We start from the raw sequence: 19,855 nt of genomic DNA, 5'->3' as shown, positions 1-19,855 counted from the left end.
TCCACCCACTTCATCATCGAGTGCTTCTTCCTTTTCGACTGATGAGATAAAGAATTTATTGCAAACTCTATATGTGGCTACTATGATGCAGAATCAACATATGCAATTATCAATGCAACAACATCAGCAGCTACATCAGCAACAATTGGATCTACAACGAATGCTACATCAAGAACAAGAGCATACACATGGAAAAACCAAAGCGATTGAGGATGTGGTAAGTGAATGTAAATTATTTTATGGTCGCAATGTCTCAACTTATCTTAAAACTTTTGAAAGCCAAATGCACTTCTTTGGATTTCCTACCAATTGGAGCAATTATTGCGTGAGTTTGAAGAACGTTACAACCAGTTGGATACACTCGAACAAAGAGTCCTAAACTCGAAGAAAGTGGAGTTATTATTGCAGGCGGCTGATCCTACACTTCAGGACAAGTTCGAAGAGCTTCTTGAAGACTGTACACAACCTATGGGATTGAAGACAAATTGACAAGATGCTATTGATGCGGTCTCCACATTAACGAAGAGGCGAAGATGTAAGGCTCACCTACAAAACTATATGCAAACTCCCCTAACGATGTCTTCTCCTAGCTCTACTTCTCCTACTGCTCCTTCCACTTCTTCCAACCCTCATCCCATGTCTATGCCTATGCCTATGCCTATGCCTATGCCTATTCTTGCGGCAGTTGTCAGGCCATCTGCCAAACCAACTATCGAAGACATGGTGGAAGAAATTTCAAAGAATTTGAAGGATCTTCATATAAAGATGGCCAGAAGAGATCAACAACCACTTAACCCAGCTCCAATTTCTGTTCCATCCTCTTCTACTCCTATGAATTCTTCCAAAAATGATCGTGTTCACCATTGCATATGGTGCAATAGTCCAGACCATGAGCGCAAGGACTGCCAAGACTTCGAAGAGGTGAAAAGATTGAAGTTGGTGGTGTGGAAGGATAGGATGATATGTTTCAGAGACACAAAGCAACCACTCAAAATGAATTTCTGCAAAGGAGGTATGGAGAAGTTATTGGAGGAAACTCTCTTATGTTTTTCTTATGCGAAGCAAGAGGCGGCAAGAGAAGCTGCTGCCTATGGTCTTCAATTGGAGCAGTTACCAAAAGATAAGTCTCCTTTATGGTCCTATGCACTGCATGCGGTATTGCTGCCCTTTCTATGCAGAATACATAAAAGAACAGAGAATACTTCATGAAGCAAATACCTAATCTCACACCCAAAAATAATAGAAACTCAGAACTAACCATATGAAAGCATAGATACATTATATTCAACACTACTAATCAGAAAATAGAGAATGAATCACACAAGACATGCTACAAACGAGATCAAGACTCCAGCCATGATGGCGCTAACTGCCAGATCCTCTTCATAATTAGGTAGAAACATCATACATCAGGCGTAATCATCATAAGCGATCAGATAGACAATAAGAACACACAAAATTCCTCATCAGGTCAGTTTTTGCAACTGCCCCAAAACTGCACTTCATGAGGCAGTGAACTTCATAAGACATATAAAGGCTGCTTCACATAGAAAATAGTAATAACTAAGGTAATACACCATTCTAAGGGTAAATGTAGTGTCAAGCCAACAGTTAACATGCGAAAAAGAAAGGTAAAGCTTATTCATCTGAACTTTCATTCACAGGAGATGCAATTAGAAAAGGAATCAGATGGAATGATCGTGTAGATGTCTTCTCTATCTATGGCTAAATATGGTTAAATTGCAAAATCCCAAGGATTTGAAGCATTTGTTGAAGAAAAGCATAAAAGAGATAATGATCAACCTGAAGGATCAAAGAAAGCAAATAGGAGGAGTGAGCCAATTCTTCAACCTTCTTCTTCAGGACCGGAGCAGAGTATGGCTAACGTGCAAAAGCCAAAAGTGCAAGAAGACCAAAAGGCCCCAAAGTTAAAGGATTCGAAGCTAAAGAAGCAACCTAGATTCAAGGTGTTATCTAGCATCGAGACTTCCACAGACTTGAAAAAGGTACTTGAGGATCAAATTCTTAACTGCAAAATTGAATTTGCAATTGGAGAAGTTTTGGGGATTGCCAAGAGAGAGTTCCATGATGTTATCATTGACATCATAAAAAGAAAGCGCTAAATTATTGAAGAACCATCGCAAGATATGATCCATCAAGAGGCTTTAGCTTTGTCGAGGCTATTCTCTATGGATTACAGATTGAGGAGGTTGATTCTGAAGAAGAAATCATCAAGGAATCTACAGATGGAGCTCTATGTATGCAAACCAAGAAGTCTCTTCATCCTTTACTTCAGCCCGTGCAGTATGATGAGAACGAAGATATGCCTAGATTGGTGCCTCAAATCCATTTTTCTCGAAGTCACTGGGCTCATGCGACTATAGAAACTGTCATCAAGCTTGGTGAGATTGAGACTCCTTGCATTGCACTTTTGGATCATGGTTGTGAGATTAATGTAATTGTGCGAGGTTTATATGATACTCGTAGATGGCTAGTTGATGTTGATCATGGTTGGTGCATGTATGCGGCCAACAACACTGCAGAGGATTTATATGTTGCTTGTCCAAATCTGAAGATTTCTATTGGAGATGTGGGTGAGTTCTATTATTTCTTTGTACAAAACTCTTGTTCTTATCCTATTATTTTGGGGCAACCATTTATTGCTGAGTCTCGGATGGAGACTAAGGTTCTAGATGATGGGTCTGCCTATGCACGGATTCGAAGCAAGGATGGGAACAGAGCTATTTAGTTCATGATTGTTTGTATTAATAATCAGCGGAATAAAGATTCTTTGAGGGATTCCCCTCTTCTAGCAAGAGAGCCGGATTTTTGCTAGGTACCACTGTCTTGAGAGACAATGGTGGTACAAGTCAGAGAAAGCTCTTGCCTCCTAGCAGCGACAGTTTTTCCTCACGTGTTTATGGTGTATCCACTGAAAGTACTTTGTGTTTTCAGCATATTTCTAATATGCCTAGAGTTGCCAAGCAGTATGTAAAAAGAAAAGAAAAAGAATTAATGATTGCATGTGTTTTGCAGAAAGAAGACCGGATAGCTCAGATACCATGGAAAAAATTTTGGTTTTGCTAAATGCTAACAATCAAGAGATGACATATGTCATACATGTTCATTCTCTCGCAATGTATTGTGAGATTACTGATTTCATGCTTCAAAAGAATTTGGGTGCTGAGGATTCTCAGCAAAAAGAATTCCTTACTAACATATTTCAGCAAAAAGATTTGGGTGTTGCTGTTTATACACAACAAAATTTGTGCTTACCAGGGTATTTTCATCAAGGGGTGAAATCTGCAGGTTGTAGCAATGAAGCTAGAGTTCAGACAAAATATAAGACAGTTGACAAGAAGGTTTGACCCGTTGTAGGACCACTACCTTTGGACAATGATGAGATGATTAGAAGAGTTGCTATGCAACCTCCTTTGTGGGATCCTGCAGGTATTGGACATAAGTTTTCAGTTGAGGCATTGAAAGAGATGAAGATTAGGACCGAAGATTTTCTACTTCCTGAAGAGGTAAGATGTTTTGAAAAGATGTTATGCAGGCATGAAAAAGCTTTTGCTTTCTTTCCACAAGAGATTGGATGCATTGATCCTAGGGTTGTGATGCCTATGGTTATTTTTACCATTTCGCATGTCCCTTGGAATCTACGGCCTATTCCTGTGCCGAGGGCTCACTTGCCCAAATTGGTAGAGCTCTTGAATGAGCGGATCATCAAGATGGGAATTCTAGAGCCATTTTCAGCTCCATATTCCAACAGGTGGTTCATAGTTCCTAAAAAGAATGGGACACTCAGATTCATACAGGACCTACAGCCAGTAAACAAGGTAACTATTCAAAATGTTGGTGCATGACTTATTGTGGATGAGTTTGCTGAAACTTTTGATGGTCATGCTATTTATTCTCTTGATGACCTTTATTTCGGATATGATTAGTTCTAGCTTGCCCTTGAAAGTAGAGATTTGACTACAATGAAGACACCTCTAGGCCTTGTCTGAATGTGTATGCTTCCACAAGGAGCTACTAATTCAGATGCTCATATGATGAATGGGATAAACAAGGTTCTACAAGATTTTATTCATGAGCTTGCTATGCCTTTCATCGATGACTTACCTATCAAGGGATGTTTGGAAGAAGGTAAAGATGATTCTTTAGATGATCGTGGATGCAGACTCTTTGTGGCTTCACATATTAGAGATATTGAGAAGATTCTTTGCAAACTTGAAGAAGTGAATTTGACCTTGTTAGGATTGAAGTCTATTTTTGGTGCCAGAGAAGTTCTGATTGTTGGTCATATGTGTGGATATTATGGCAGGAAGCCTTCTCCTACAAAGGTTGACGCCATAGAAAAGATTGTGGAGACTTGTTCCTCTACTTCGGCGGTTCGCACATTTCTTGGAGCTTGTGTGTTTTATCTTATTTGGATTCCTCACTTTGCTCATATTGCAAATGATCTTTAATAGCTCTTGAGAAAAGAGCAACATTTTTCTTTGGAGATAAAACATACTAAAGTCATGCAGAAACTGAAGAATTTATTGAGGGCCGCTCTGACTCTTCGAAAGGCAGATTATGAGTGTGGAAGACCTGTTGTGCATACTATTGATACTAGTCCTATCGGCATTGGATGGGCTGTTGGCCAAGATGATGCAAATGGGAATAGGTATGCTATTCGGTTTGGGGCAAAAGTCCTAAATGATCGTCAACGAAGGTATCCTCAAGTTAAAAAAGAGCTCTTAGGAGTTGTCACAGCTCTCAAGAATGACAGATTTTTCTCTCGCCTTGGCATTAAGCTTGCTTTGACTTCGGCATATAATCCAAAAGGCAACGAGAAGAGAAAAAGAGGCCATCCGCCGATTGTGAAAGCCTTGGCCAAAGCATGTAGTGGACGGGTTCGAGAGTGGCCTAAGCTATTGCCTTATCCCTTATGGGCTGATCGCACTACTCATAGTGTGACTAACGAATATATGCCAGCTGAGTTGATGTATGGACAAAAGCCAGTCATGCCTACAGAAATTTGCACGCTTACTTGGAGTGCTTTACCATGGTTGCAAGAAGAGATGTCTAGAGAATATCTTTTGGCTCTTCATATTCGTCAATTGGAGAGAAGACCCGAAGATATTGAGAGAACAAGAGGCCAGAATTTGCAACAAAGACCATTTTGATAGTAGAGAGAGAGAGAGAGAGAGAGAGAGAGAGAGAGAGAGAGAGAGAGAGAGAGAGAGAGAGAGAGAGAGAGAGAGAGAGAGAGAGAGAGAGAGAGAGAGAGAGAGATATTTACATGACCAACAAATAATGTAAGCAAATGGCAAGTTTGTTCCTTTCACAATCTTGATTCACAGCAACTTCAAGCAATAAGTTGTAATGAATTAGCGATCTAATGTCATGTTTCAAGTTAAGAAGAGAAAAGTAAAATACATTGTGTGTGGAAGAATTGAGGGAAGAAAAGCTACCATGTGATTGTATGACAACTTCTCTTCCCTCACAATGCTACTTTGCGGTGACTTCGTGCAAAGCTGTCACGAACCGGCCTAGTGCCCCGCACCTGCAAAAGCATGCAAGGAATACTAGTATGTTTTATTGAGGCTCTATGATGGGGGGATACTTTCAATATCCTTATCTCTACTTTCTCTTTCAAAGGGTGAAAGGACTTCACACCCTTGATGCTTGATGTAGTTGAGTTATGGGTTTCCAACATGATTTCTAACTTGCTTATGCGTCAAATTCTTTTAAAGGGGTCTTTAATACTTCCACATATATGTAAACAAAGAGAATTTATTAGAATTGATTGGAGAATCAATGAGATGAAAGAAAATATAAGACTAAATGTATTAAATAAGTTTCTCATGTTGTGTAATTCACCTCGTACACAATTATCATTCAAACATTGATTGATATTAAAGTTAGGCATTTCAAATAAATGCATGGTTGTGTTATTGATTTTGGCACTTGTTTGGGGGTTGGGAAAATGGTAATAAGTAAAAATTTAGGGGGTACAAATTGTATTGGATTTAGTCATATGTCACATGTGCTTTGAGGTAAGGCTTTGTGGGTCATTGGTGCAAACCTGTAGAAATTGATAAGTTCAAGTTGATCGCTTTCATTAAATATACAACCTCAATAGGCTAGAGAACATTCTTGAGGCTTTCAACTTTTAGGTAATGACCATAACTTGTCATGTTGAGTGCATGCAACACCATATCGTTAGTGGATTCACATGTAAAGATAAAATTAGTTGACCACACTTGATGCAAACAAGTAATGATATCTAGGACTTAGGGACAAGTAGAAATCATATGTAAAAGCTCTATTGTGTGGCATCATTTGCAAAAGCTATCATTAAAACTATAAGTCAAAATGTTTGTTTTAAGGTCTTGCTTGATGAATTGCATGAGTTGGAGTGCTTCCATTAATTTAAACTTTCCTTTTATAGGTTTCTTTGAGTGCCGAATCTTCATTGAGATATTAGCCTAGCATGATGACAATAATTGCTAGGATGACAATGCAAATATCACCTCAAGCATTAATTTGGAAACCCTACTAGTTTTGTGAAAAATCATATTGTAATGTTGAATAAATCAACAAGTTGTTTGGTTATAATAGATTTCGTATTTTATGCATGCAAGAACTTATGTTAACTATGTTATACTATGATGAAGTGATTAACAACATTGCAACTACTCTTAGATATTGGTTTCTTAATCTAGCTTTGACATGTCTTGATGTGAGCAATTTTAAGACCAAAATGCTTTACACAATATGGTCGTCACTTGTGTTTGGATTATCTAGTTCTACAAGCTCTCTCCTAATGAAACATGTAAAAAGAATGAAGAAAAAAACACATACTATAAGAGTGGCCATGCAATTAAACTATAGCTAGTAAAAGCATGCTTTACACAATATGGTTGGCACTTGTGCTTGGATTATCTAGTTCTTCAAGCTATTTTAATGAAACATGTAAATAGAATGAAAAATGAAAACACTTACTATTGTAACAAGAGTGGCCATGCAACTAAAATATAACTAGTAAAACTTATCATTTCATTGCAACATGACCTAGAATCAAAGTATTGGATATTGTTTAAAAGCACAATATCTCTTTTAGAGGACTTGCTTTGTATTTTTCTAGTCCATCTCCATTCGGTTACACCTAAACTAAAAAGGGGCTAATGGACATCATAAGTAGGAAAGCATGATTCACGTTAGGAATTGGATCCCACCCCCCCCCCCCCCCCCCCCCCCCCCCCCCAATACACCCTTCCTATTTTAGTCCTTTATAGCTATGCTTGGGAATGTAGGCAATTGTATTTTTAGATAATAAAGTATGATAGAATATACTAAATCTTATTTCAATCCTTTGCAAATAATGGGAAAAAATATCGAACTTTAAGAATGCTAATGTAAGTCAAAAAGCATTTGTGTAAAATACTAGATTTCTTATTTAGTGGTCTAAACTATTTGTTTGAAGTTTGGTTTAAAGCCACTAGGAACTCCACTTCCCTCGTGGCTCTTAATTAGAATTACTATTATGGTCAGTTTGATTTCAATACGACTTGCACAACCAATAGAAACTCTATCACGGTAGGTCACATTAAGGTAAACACAAGGTAATGGGGATAGTAAGGTGACACCCCCCCAAAAAGCAAAATGCACCCCACCCCAATTGAGTGTCAATTCTACATAGAAGATCCATCTTTTCACCATTTAAAGCCAGGATACAAATTCTTACATATTACATACTAGCATTTTGAACACTAGGCCACTTGGCGACAGCTTCACTGCTATGAAGCGGTAAGTGAAGTTGGTGTACCACATGACAACCTCACTTGGTAATATGTTTCTCCTCTTTCTCTCTCCTCTTTTTCCTCTTTATTTCTATTTTTTATTCTCTCTCTCTCTCCCTCCAATTCTCTATATCTAATTTTTTTCTCTCTCTCATTCTCCTTGCCTTTTTAGTTTATATTCTCTCATCTTCTTATTCTCTCTCTCTCTCTCTCTCTCTCTCCCCTTTTCTTCTCCAATCTCTCTCCTCTCTTTTCCATCTCTCTCCCTCCTCTTTTTTTCTTTTCTTTTCTTCTTATTCTTCTCTCTCTCCCTCCCTCTTCTTCTCCCTCTCTTCTCTCTTTTCCTTCTCTCTCTTTTTTAAATTTTTATTATCTCTCTTTTAAATTTGATATTTCCTCTCTCTCTCTCTCCCTCTCTCTCTCTCCTTCCTCTTATTCTGTCTCTCCCTTCCCCCATCTCTCTCTGTCTTTTATTTTAATTTATTTTCTCTTATCTCCTTGTTCTCTCTCTCTTTTTCTCTCTCATTAAACATAAAATTCTCTCTCTATTTCTCTCTCCCCCTTCTCTCCTCTCTTTTCCTTCTCCTCCTTTTTCCTTTTTTCTTTTTCTTTTCTCTCTTTAATTTTTTATTCTCTCTCTTTCTCTCTCTTTTAAAGTTTATGTTTTCTCTCTCTATAAATTTCTCTTTGTGAGTGTTCACATTTTCTCTATTATTTTTATTTTCTCTCTCTTTTAAATTTTATCTTTCCTCTCTTTGTAATTCTCTCTTTGTGTTCATATTTTCTCTCTTCTTCTTTTTCTCACTCTCTTTCCTTACTTTTCTTATCTCTTTCTCTCTCCCCCTCTCTCCTCTCTTTTCCTTCTCTCTCTTCATTCTATCTTTAAATTTTGTTCTTTTCTCTCTCTCTATCTCTCTTCTAAAATTTATATTTTTTATATTTATAATTTTCTCTCCGTGTTTATATTCTCTTTCTTCTTGTTCTTGTTCTTCCCCCCTCTCTCTTTCTCATTCTTCTTCTCCTCTATCCCTTTGCCCCTCTCTTTGCCTTTTATTTTAGTTTATTTTCTCTTATCTCCTTGTTCTCTCTCTCTCTCCTTTTCTTCTCTCTCCTCTCTTTTCCTTCTCTCTCCCTCTCTTATTTCCTCTCTCTCTCTCTCTCTCTCTCTCTCTCTCTCTCTCTCTCTGTTCATATTTTCTCTCTTATTCTCTCCCCGCTTTTCCTCTCTCTCTCTCTCTCTCAAGGCATATGAAAAACTATGTCAAATTTTTAAATAAAAAACTTGTGAAAATATTTAATTAAAAGATAATAAAATTTTAAAAATAATGTTAAAATATTTAATTAAAAGAGGAGAAAATAGAAAAAAAGAAGGGAAGTTTTAATTAAAAAGTCTAATGTGAGAGAGAGAGAGAGAGAGAGAGAGAGAGAGAGAGAGAGAGAGAGAGAGAGAGAGAGAGAGAGAGAGAGAGAGAGAGAGAGAGGGTTTTAATTAAAAAGGGGAGGTTCAAGGAGGAAGGGGGTAGGTTCAAGAAGCCCTCTGGAGATTCGGGGCTTTATGAACCTACAACCAAAATAATATAATAGTAAGATAAGCTTAGTGTGAGTTAAATAATTGAGCCATATAAAATTTCTTATATTTTAAATTTTGTAAAACCTTAAATCAATGCATTATTGGGTGTCATAGCAGATCTTTATCTCTTGCCTTCTTAATTGTCTCATAAATAATATAAGCTTTATTAACTTTGGTTAGATCACTCCATTACTCTCATTGCTCTTAGCATATATACGTGAATGCATATGTACTTATGTATGTAATAAGTCACTATGCATACATACATGAATAATTGAATACACAAATACATAAATACACGTGACTTCAATAAGTCACTATGCAACCATGCCCACTTGTGTGATTGTTGGTTAATCTTTACATTTCCAAGGGTAGGTTTAGATGCAAATTAATATTGTAATGATAATGATAAGCAAATTGTTACATTTGGACTTATTATCGCGAGCCAATTAATAATTTGGAAAATTAACTCATCCTTTGGTCCCACACAACATCTCCATTAAGTGATCGGTTAAACATGATTTTGTTCGACATCCATTTCCAAGGGTTACATCGTGGATTTGTTATCAAGGGACATTGTGTAATTTAGGCAGTTGTCCTAGCCTAAGGTTAGGTACAACATGCTGATTAGCCAAGCGAGATTGTTTCAACATCCACTTTTGAGGATACCTCAATGTTGTGTTGTTCGAGAGGATGGAACCCACAACCCTAAGAAAACACACATACATGCACATGCACATGCATGTATACACACACAAAAAGGTTGGGTTCAAAAGAGATGGTAGGAGAAAGAGAGGGGGAGTGTTGTTTGTGTGGTGTTTATGATTTTTTTGGAATCACTTGAAAATGGGTTGCTTGCCCTTGGAAGATGAACATTTCTATGTGGAAAAGGTGAGATTTCCACTTTTCCATACATCGCCTCTAGGTTTCCATTTTTTGCTCATCACTTAACTTAAAATCCCTTTTTGTCAGTCGGGTGTCATTTGAATCAAATAATCCACATTTGCTGGTAATGAAGCTATTATCCAATTATTGCTCTCTTTATATGGGCGATTTGTTTCTTTAGAGTCATTTATGTTTTCTATTAGAGCCAATTTTAACCTCGAGATCCTTCATCTTATGAGAACAAGGCGGGGCAGGTCTAAAGAAGAGTACTTTCTTCGGCCACTTCCATCTAAATCCACCATAGATGTAAAGTACTTTCTTCTGCCACTTTCATGTGAACCCACCATAGATTTATCCACCAGTGCTAGAGACGAGTAGTAGATTTTGGGAGTTGGGGCGCCAGGTTTCTAGAGTGTCACGAAATGCGCGGTGCGACACGAAATGCGGATGATGTGCGTGAACATGCCCCTTGGAGAGAGAGCTTTGTGTCATTTTTACATCGATACGGTGTGGGGGCCCACCTTCATGTGTGTGCGCCACGCTGGCGGGGCGGGGGCGAGAGAGCTTGCACCAAAGGCCATGGCAGCTTTCCCCCCTCCGCTTTCTTCTTTAATCGCAATCCAGAAAGGCAGGCCTAGTCCCGTCTGTTTCTGTTTTCTCTCATCATCAAACCTCACGCCATCCTTCTTCTTCATCATCGCCGTGATCAACACAGGCCGCCCCGATCATTCCCTCATCTTTTTGTCTTTGCAGGGATCCATCGGCCCTTCCTACTAAGCTAGGGTGCCCCTCTGACCGGCTTACCTGACGCAGATCGATGGACGCCCCCCGCGGGCTTATACACGCACCTTGTGGATGATGCCGCGACAGTTTCCTCCAAATTAGGGTTTCCTGGCAGACGCCTGGCTTGGCTTTGTCCAGAAGCTTGGATGTTCTGTGTAGACGTAAGGCACATCGCGTAGCAGACCGGCTTGTTTCTTTAATTTGACAAATACTGTCAACGCAAACCAGCCAGCCAATCTTCAGTATCTTCAAGATGAACGACCTTTTAGGGGTATGCCCTTGCTATCATTTCAGATTTCCAAAACGAAATGGAGTTCTCCTTGTTAATCTGAGTAGAGTCTTCGCCCGATATCACGCTCCGCTGTTGTAGATTTTACTATTGGCCAGATTTGGAATACATATCACACATTACTTATGCGCAGTGCGCTGGTATTGCCTTCAGTGCTTAATATGTTTGATCGTCACTATAACTTCAGAGCAACTAGATTGCTCGATGTTTTCGTTCCGCTTCATAATCATGATTGTTGAGTTACATGTGGCGCACGTCTCTAGAAGGGTCTGAGAAATTGTCAAGCAAGTTTTTCAGTTATTGTGATGCGTAGAAGGGTAGAACTCAGAACTCAGTGTGGCTAAGAACTTGAATGAAAATCTTCAATCTTTCGACAGGATTCGATTCAGCTCACCCGGATGGGGAATGGGAGAGAAGATGCACATACTGTGGACATTGAAGAAGGCATGCCGGGGGTATCTGATCCTTCAAAAGACCCAGCAATGGCTCAGTTTTTTGATGAGGTTCGTCTCTTGTCACGTTTCACATGTCCTTATAGCTTCTACAGCTTTGCAAGGGAATTACAAAAACTTCTTTCATCTTTTCAGGTGGCAAGTATCAAAAGCTTGATGGCACAAATTCGCAAGAATTTACAAAAACTTCAGGTCCAGTTTACTTCATGCTACCTTTGGGCATGCTTTTGGTTATCGAGTACAATTATATATTTGTAGTAAACGAAGGCCTGTTTTCTATGTTTCTTTATTTGCATACTCTTACTTGTTGTTCAGCCATACATGGCCTTTTGGCTGGTGGGTTGGGGGGGCAGGAAGCCTATGCTAATAGCAATCTGCTAAATGGTAGGCTTTGTGTTCTCCAAGAGCTGCGAGCCTTAGATATCATGCTTGCACTAATGAGTAGTTGTTGGAAGACATCTCTTAGGTGCTTGTACTACATGTCTGTGCACTACTCTTCCTACAGTGAAACAAATAATTCAGCATAGGAAGCTGGCTAGTTGAACATCCATAATTTGCTGGCACATAGCCCAACCTTAGCTCTTGTTTTAATTCTCTATCTTGGTTGGAGTATATTTTCTATTATTTGAAGTACCAAGGTTGAAGGGCTTGTCTATACATTTGCAAAAGTTCCTAAGATTATGATGGGTTGGGCTTTGCACAGACTGAAGCATGATCGGGTGTTAAATTCTAGGGGTGAATCTTTCATGGGAGTGCAATGTACTGGTTATTTAGCCTAAACTAATTAATTTTGACAAAGAGTATGAAGTTATTTGCATGCTAGTGTACACAATTATCAGTCCTAATCTTGGTAGTAGATCATATAATATGCTCAGAAAACAAAACATTGGATAACTTGCCTCATGAATGTTGCATAGAAACTCCTCAATAATATCCTTTTGATTTTTGAATTTCACTAAGAGTATCAATCTCTGCCAAAGTATGGCTGCTGGTGAAAAAGCATCAACCAAGTAACATGAAGCAATCTCTACCTCTTGGAGCATAACATCAACCTCCAAGTGGCACGTGACCATAGACATCCCAAAATAAGTTGAAATGAACAAAAAAAGGACCGTAGCTACATATATTCTTTCATTTGCATCCCCTAGAGAGAGAACATTGTCATTAAAATTTGATCGACAAGGAATGAGAACCCGAATTTAGGATACAATGATTAAATATACTAGTTGGCATCATATTTGTGGCTGTGGAGCTATAGTTGGCATTGCTTATCAAGATTTTGTTCAACACCATATGATGGCGTAGGCCATTGCTTGCATGTGAATGGACTTGTATGTGACATTGTAAGTCATCTTGCTCGGGCTTGTCATATGTGGAAGGTTGACAACAGCCAATCAAGGTCTCTTAAGTAAACCTAGTGACTTCATACCCCAATTGTCTCTAGTAAACCTAACGACTTCACATGCTCTAAGCACACTCTTTTAGAACATGAAATCTAGATGAAAGAGTGGGTTTTAGGAAGCTCTTGGAACATTGCATGGTGATATCTAGTAAAAAAAGAAATACCTAGACATGTTTAATGTAATCCTGAGTTGTTACAAAACGACAACAAAATGCACTTTGGAATCTAGATGAAAACTTTGGGATTGGGGGGGGGGGGGGACTTGCACAAAGTGGCAAGGCAAATTTAAATGATATAGGATAGTTGTGAAAGGCTGAAATGCATTTTAGGTGCACACAATGGACAAGAATTTGCATGGACTATTCAAATCTTATAGCAATTTCGGTCTATCAAACATACCTTGTGTATTTGTAGGTAAGTACAAGAGTGTAGGTATACTTAGAGATGTTTGTTGGGGGTAAAGGTGCCTGTGCCTAGCCACCTGTGTATTACTACACTGACAGCATTCGCACACCTATACATTGTAGGTGGTGGGTGCCCATCACCGTCTCTTCATTCTTTATTCTTTCAATAACATTTGAATAAAGGGAAGGCTGGTTATATATTGTGACTATTGGAGTTCACACACACACACACACACACACACACACTCTCTCTCTCTCTCTCTCTCTCTCTCTCTCTCTCATTCAAGCAAAGAATGAAACTCAAGCAATAAGCCCTGCATTAGCTCGACAATAGCGGAGGCATTCCTAGCCTTCCATGAGCAGAAAACCTCGTATGGAACAAGTGCGGGATTGGGTTGGGGTTCCAACCCTTGCACAAGATCCCATAGGTTTTGAGAGTCAAGGACATGTCTCATCAAGTTCGACCAAGTGGTAAAGTTTGACTCGTTAAAATGACATTGAAATTTGAAGGCATGCTTGGCAGAAGATGAGGTAGAACCATGAAGTGTCGGGAAAGTGGGATAAGATGGAGGCGGAGGGTAAGATGGTGGTGGTGGATGTGTCTGATAGGAAGAATGGGGGAGAAAAGGTGGGTAGGCAAAAATAGGTGGGGAGTGTTGAGTGTTGAGTGTCAATTGATGCGGAGGCACTGAAACATGAATGTTTCCACAAGGTGCCGATGGAGGTGTAGGCACTGGGACCACGAAAGCCCTGTCCAAAGCTTAACTGGGGCACAGTAGCATGACCAAGAGGTCTACTAGGTAATGCTATAGAGGCAAGCTGTGGTACCAATTGATCCACACTCGGGAGAGACTAGGGGGATATCCAGGCTGCGATGATCTCGAAAGTGTTTGAGAAGTAGGTGGAACACCACTCGATGGAGGAAAGGATGAGGTCTTAAAGGTGGTGCCTATGTTTCCATAACCCCTCGGTGCAGTGTGATGTGCAACGAGGTGTTTGATAGGGGAATGTAAATGGTGTAAAGGGAAGTGGAGAAGTAGCAAAAAAATGTGGTGGGATAGGTGGGTTTTGAATTTGTGGTGTGAAAGATGCAGATGCATTTTGTGCATTTTTACCATTTAATGATTGAAAATGAAATGATGATGATGATGATGCATCATGCAATATAGAAATAGGAACATTTAATTCATTCTGATTTTGAGAAGTAAACTGAAAAGAAGAAAGGGTAGAAGAATAGGTACTTGGCTTTTTCTTATAATCCCCACGACATGTGGTAATCTACAAGAATTGGTCCTCCAGAGAATTTTTTTTTTGTAGTCAACTGATTGCACTCTATCTTCCTCATGATTTCTACCAATATATTGCAAAGCAGAAGAGGTGAAAGACAAAGGAACAAAAGACCATTCTAAAGTACCTTGCTTCGGAGTGAACAAAAGAGGATGAAAGAATGGAACATACTCCGGATCTCTTTCTCCAACAGGGGGGCCCATCCTTGAGGGAGGTCTCACGGCCGTGCAATATCATCAGATTTATGCACAACATGTGAAGAGAGAAATTCATGCATACCTTCATTGAGTAGCTTCTCCTTAAGGGCAATCCTTCGATCGAGCTCCTCAATCTTCTTTCGTCTAAAGTCCATGATCACATGATATTCTTCAGTGGAAAGCTTGTATAGCCTTTCTTCTGTGTTGTCAGAAGTGTCTGCTACTATGTTGGAACTTTATGGAGCAAGCTGTCCTACCCACTCTCGCTCGGTTCTCGGCATAGGTTGTTTTGGAGATTGAATTGGTGTTGATGTGTTCAAAGCCATTTGAACCTACTGTTGTTCTTGCTTCTTGCAGAGAGCTTTTAGATCAAAGGCCTAGGTTTCTCAGAGAGTACCAGGCTCTGATACCATGTAAAGAAATACAGAAACACAAATAACAATCGTATGACAAAGCACAGACTGATAAAAGAACACAGTTAGGGTTAGGGTAACTCAGAGACAATGAACACAGAAAATAACTGAAGTGATATAATTGCTAAATATACAATGCTCATGCAGCAAACACACTATGCAGTGAATGAATACTGAACCTTGAACTCCTGTATCTCAAGGATTAGGGCAGGGGCAATGAGCTGGAGAGAGTGTTGTACTTTGGATGGATCTGGAATTGCAGCAAGGCAGCCTCTGGATGTCGAACACCATCAAACACAACAATGATGACGTGGCAGGTTGCACGGTAGTAGGTTTGCGCAACAGGAACAACAGTTGCCTGGTTGGGATCAGCTCCAAACTGTGTGAAGAGGGTTGGAAATCAGGCGCCAACTGATGTAGACAGCAATGGACAGGTTCGGCTGAGATATCCTCCACGAACGGGGTGTGGGCAGCAAGCTGAAACACTTGAAATTTGCAAAAACGAGATTTGAGGGCTGAATGGAGGGTAGCATAAGTATTTATAGAAAGTTTGGGCCCTCCCAAGTGGGTTTGTGCTTATGGGACACAAAAACTCTCTAGGATCGCGTTTCTTTTAAATAAACTAGGTTTTTTCATTAATTAAGCAAGTTTTGGGGTTGTTTAAGTAAAACTAATGCATTTTTAGCTCAACACAGATCAGTCCTTGCATGTAGATTGAGGCGTCAATGAGGGCATGGGATCAAGCTGAAATGATGATAGTAGCACTGATGGTGACGGTGACGGAGACGGAGGATATTCAACTTGCCGTCCAAACCGGAGATGGAAAAGATTCAACAACCAATAGACCACCTACCAAGGAACAAAAGAAGATGATCTGCTAACTAGTGGGGGAAGCTAAATATAGCAAAAGACCCCAAACATTAGCCGACCAGCAAAATGGCCTTGAAATTTTCCCAACTTGCTGAATAATACCTTGGGACTGCAATAGATGTAGTCCAATTGCACAGAAAAATCCGGCAAATAGCAACACGGCATTCAGGGTAGTCCAAAGGTAAGGGTTGGAATTTAATTGGAAATGCAAGAAATGCACTTAAAACTCGATTAGAAAAAGAAATGCATGTTCTAGAATGAGCTACCTCCTCCGTCAAAGTACATAACAAACATGTCAGAGCTCCTAATGTCCATGTCTAGCTCAGATTGAGGCTCACAGGTAGGAGATGACCAAGCATAACAAACATGATGCTAACACCCCCTCTCAGATCCTAGATAGGGTTGAAGATCGAAGAAGATGTGGTCCGAGGGTGACAGGAAGAGTGTCAATGCCGATGAGGTCTGTTGATATAGACTGCCGATGAAGAAGCTCCTCACAATCCTAGGAATCCCCCTTTGAAACATTAGGGGCCAGGAAATCCATAGCTGCATCACTGAGATTGTCCCCGTTTGAAAGGGATGGGGAGTAAAAGAGAACCACTAGACGAGAGGGTGGGAGATGGAAAAGAACTTGTGGAATAGATGGTGTACAAGCGGAAATGGGTGCAATGATAGACAACTGCCTTGGAGGACCTTGCATAAGAGAAGGGAAATGGAGCTTGTAGAGCTTGCTTTCTTGCCAACTTGTCACTAAAATAGCTCTTGGAGAAGAATCCTCAATAGACACGGCCTACTCGGTGAAGACAACTCGAGTACCAAGTCTAGTCAGGCCATAAATTGAGAGGAGTGGAAAGCCCAAGTTTGGAACATGTAGGACTTTCGAAATGAAGCTAGAGGAACGATCTGGCAATAATGGCAAAGTGCCAACACCACTAATATGCATTGAACAAATGTCACCAACAGTGACTAAAGCCTCAGATGGACGAAGATCCTGTACTATATCTCCTCGGGGAGTCATATGACTCGAAGCACAACTGACTTAGCCAAGGGCTCTTGGAAGACGAGTTAAGCATTAAAGAAGACTTCTTCAACACATGGATATGAAGGAACACAAACTCATGGGTAACAGTTGGTGTGGAGGTAGACGAAGGCCTGAATGATGTAGCTCCATCCTTCGCTCCCTAATGAAGGTGAGGGTACTTCTTTGAATAGTTCTCCTTAGGATGTGTTCCCTTCTCATAGTGTGGGCATTGAGGCTTGTGTGAATCTATGTTAGAGCTGGAAGAATACTCCTATGTCCCCTTCTTGGGCTTGGCCTTTGTTTTCTTCTTCTTCTTTTCCCTCTCATACTCGCAGTAAAAGTTTCCGTGGAGTTGGATCCAATGGCCATCTCTTTTAGGCGCTTATCATGCTCCAAGACAAGCATGGCAAGCTCCTCCCATAGAAGTCTATCAAGCTTGTTTGTACTAAATATTGTTTGATGACTCGTACCATACAAGATAGGGAGCCCGCCTCCGTGAAGGAGGCTTTGCTGTCATATCATTGGAAGAAGGCTGTGGAGTAGGAGTTGGATGCAATTGAGTGGAATGACACTCGGGATCTTGTGCCTCAACGCGTTTATAGGAAGGTGATTGGTATAAAATGGATCTTCAAGATCAAATATCACAATGATGGTACTCTGGATAAGCACAAGGCTCGACTCGTTGTAAAGGGCTTTGCATAATGGCCAAGGGTGGATTTCCATGACACCTTTATACCTATAGCTTGGATGGCTACCATTAGAGCCGTTCTTGTCTTAGCTAGTCATAGACAATGGCCAGTTTATCAGCTTGATGTGAAGTTTACCTTTCTCAATAATGATTTGAAGGAGGAGATCTATGTTGAGCAGCCTCCTAGCTTTTCCTCCTCAGATGGATAGGCGTACGGGTTGAAGAAGGCCCTTTATGGCCTCAAACAAGCTCCAAGTGCTTGGAACGAGAAGATGGACTTGTTCCTCCAAGGGATGTTGGGGGTATCGCCGTTCTTCTTCCGATCCCCATCTATATGTCCACACCTGAGCTAGAGGGCACGTGTTCGTGCTTTATGTGGATGGTCTTATTTTGATAGGTGACCATGCCTAGAATGTCAAGGAGACTAAGGTGGCACTGCACAAGGTGTTTGAGATGACAAATATGGGCCTTCTTCATTTCTTTTTAGGCCATGAGATTTATTAGACTCTAAGGGGGATTTTATCTCCCATCAACGACATGTGCAGGAGCTTTTGGCCACATTTGAGATGGACCTATAGATCTGAACTGGAAGGCTATGGCCAATCTAGATTCTCCGATGGTGGATGCTACCTGCTATAGGTAGTTCATTGGGTCCTACCGTCCTTGATTGGGCTTCTTAACACTCGGGTTGATGCTACTTGTAGGTGGTGGTGGATGTTACCCGCTATAGGCAGTTGATTGGATCCTTGATTTGGCTTCTTAACACTCCGGTTGATTTGTGCTTTCTTGTAGGTCTGTTGGCAAGGTTCATGAGTGAATCCAAGATGGTACATTGGTAGGTTGCTATGAGGATTTTGTAGCTCTAAGGGAAACTCCTAATCTTGGTATTCATTATCAGAGATTCACCTTTGGTTCTTACAGGCTGGACAAATTCAGATTGGGCCGGAGATGTTGACCATTGGAGGTCAATGATAGGATATTGTTTTACTTTGGGTGCAGGTGTTATCTCGTGGAGAAGCAAGAAGTAGGCCACTATTGCCTTTTCTTTCACAGAAGCGGAGTATCGAGCAGCAGCTTCTACCACATGTGAGATGGTATGGCTTTGAAGGCTACTAGGAGAGCTTGGCTGTTCTTAGACAAGCTCTACGGCACTTGATTGTGACAATGAGTGTTGCATTGCTTTGGCACAAAACCCATTGTTTCATGCTAGGTCGAAGCCCATTGAGATTCAATATCATTTCATTCAGGAGAAGCTCTTGGATGAGACCATTGCTGTGGTTTATCGCAAGACGGAGGATGATCTTGCAGATTTGTTTACAAGGGTGCTTCGTTAGCTTCTTCTTCGATGACATTCCAAATCCTTGAGCCTTATGCTGCATCTAGGATTTGAGAGGGGGTGTTAGAGATTAATCATCCATTGGACTAGCATTTCTCAGGTTACCATTGGTGCAATCAGTTCTCTCAGAGGTACTCTTGGAGGGCATTATTCATTATTCTTGTCAGTCAGTGGGCATTTTCAGTAGACACAGTGTATCCCTAGTTTATTAGGCAAGCAATGATGCCATGTGGCAGTTGGAGGACTGATTGTTGATTATTTTATTCATTTCTATAGGAGTCCGCAAGTTTTTTATCAGGACGGCCGGTTTTGCTGGTGGCATGCATTATATTATTGTGTTCTTTCCTCCTATTTAGGCCTAGTTGGCAGCCTGCCCTCCTCACTTACTTTCAGGTGTTTGTGGGAGAGAGATGATTCGAGGAGATACATCTACAACCCTTGTGTATTTGCCTTTGCATTTCAACA

General features: G+C 40.3%; 1 protein-coding gene and 1 long non-coding RNA gene across 4 annotated transcripts in view; both read left to right on the top strand.

Annotated features, from left to right (window-relative positions):
* Positions 1-263: 263 nt before the first annotated feature.
* On the top strand, positions 264-5,144 carry LOC148013085 (uncharacterized). Of its 3 annotated transcripts, none has more exons than XR_015688943.1 (3): positions 264-1,470; positions 1,665-2,402; positions 2,544-5,144. It is a non-coding gene; the product is annotated as an uncharacterized LOC148013085 (long non-coding RNA). The 3 variants fall into 3 exon arrangements; XR_015688944.1 differs by having other exon boundaries at positions 1,665-3,839; positions 3,948-5,144; XR_015688945.1 differs by having other exon boundaries at positions 1,665-4,149; positions 4,328-5,144.
* Positions 5,145-10,827: 5,683 nt separating this feature from the next.
* Positions 10,828-19,855, top strand: part of LOC148013083 (syntaxin-132-like) — a 64,199-nt gene continuing 55,171 nt past the window's right edge. The window contains exons 1-3 of the mRNA XM_087668634.1: positions 10,828-11,302; positions 11,698-11,823; positions 11,908-11,964. Coding sequence (XP_087524760.1) covers positions 11,285-11,302; positions 11,698-11,823; positions 11,908-11,964 — 201 coding nt within the window. The 5' untranslated portion in view covers positions 10,828-11,284. The remainder of the gene's footprint in view (positions 11,303-11,697; positions 11,824-11,907; positions 11,965-19,855) is intronic.

Source organism: Lygodium microphyllum, chromosome 26 (genome assembly GCF_053477565.2).
Source record: "Lygodium microphyllum isolate KBCC chromosome 26, Lygodium_microphyllum_v1.1.10, whole genome shotgun sequence".
Lineage (NCBI taxonomy): Eukaryota > Viridiplantae > Streptophyta > Polypodiopsida > Schizaeales > Lygodiaceae > Lygodium > Lygodium microphyllum.
This window is presented reverse-complemented; position numbering and strand designations above follow the sequence as displayed.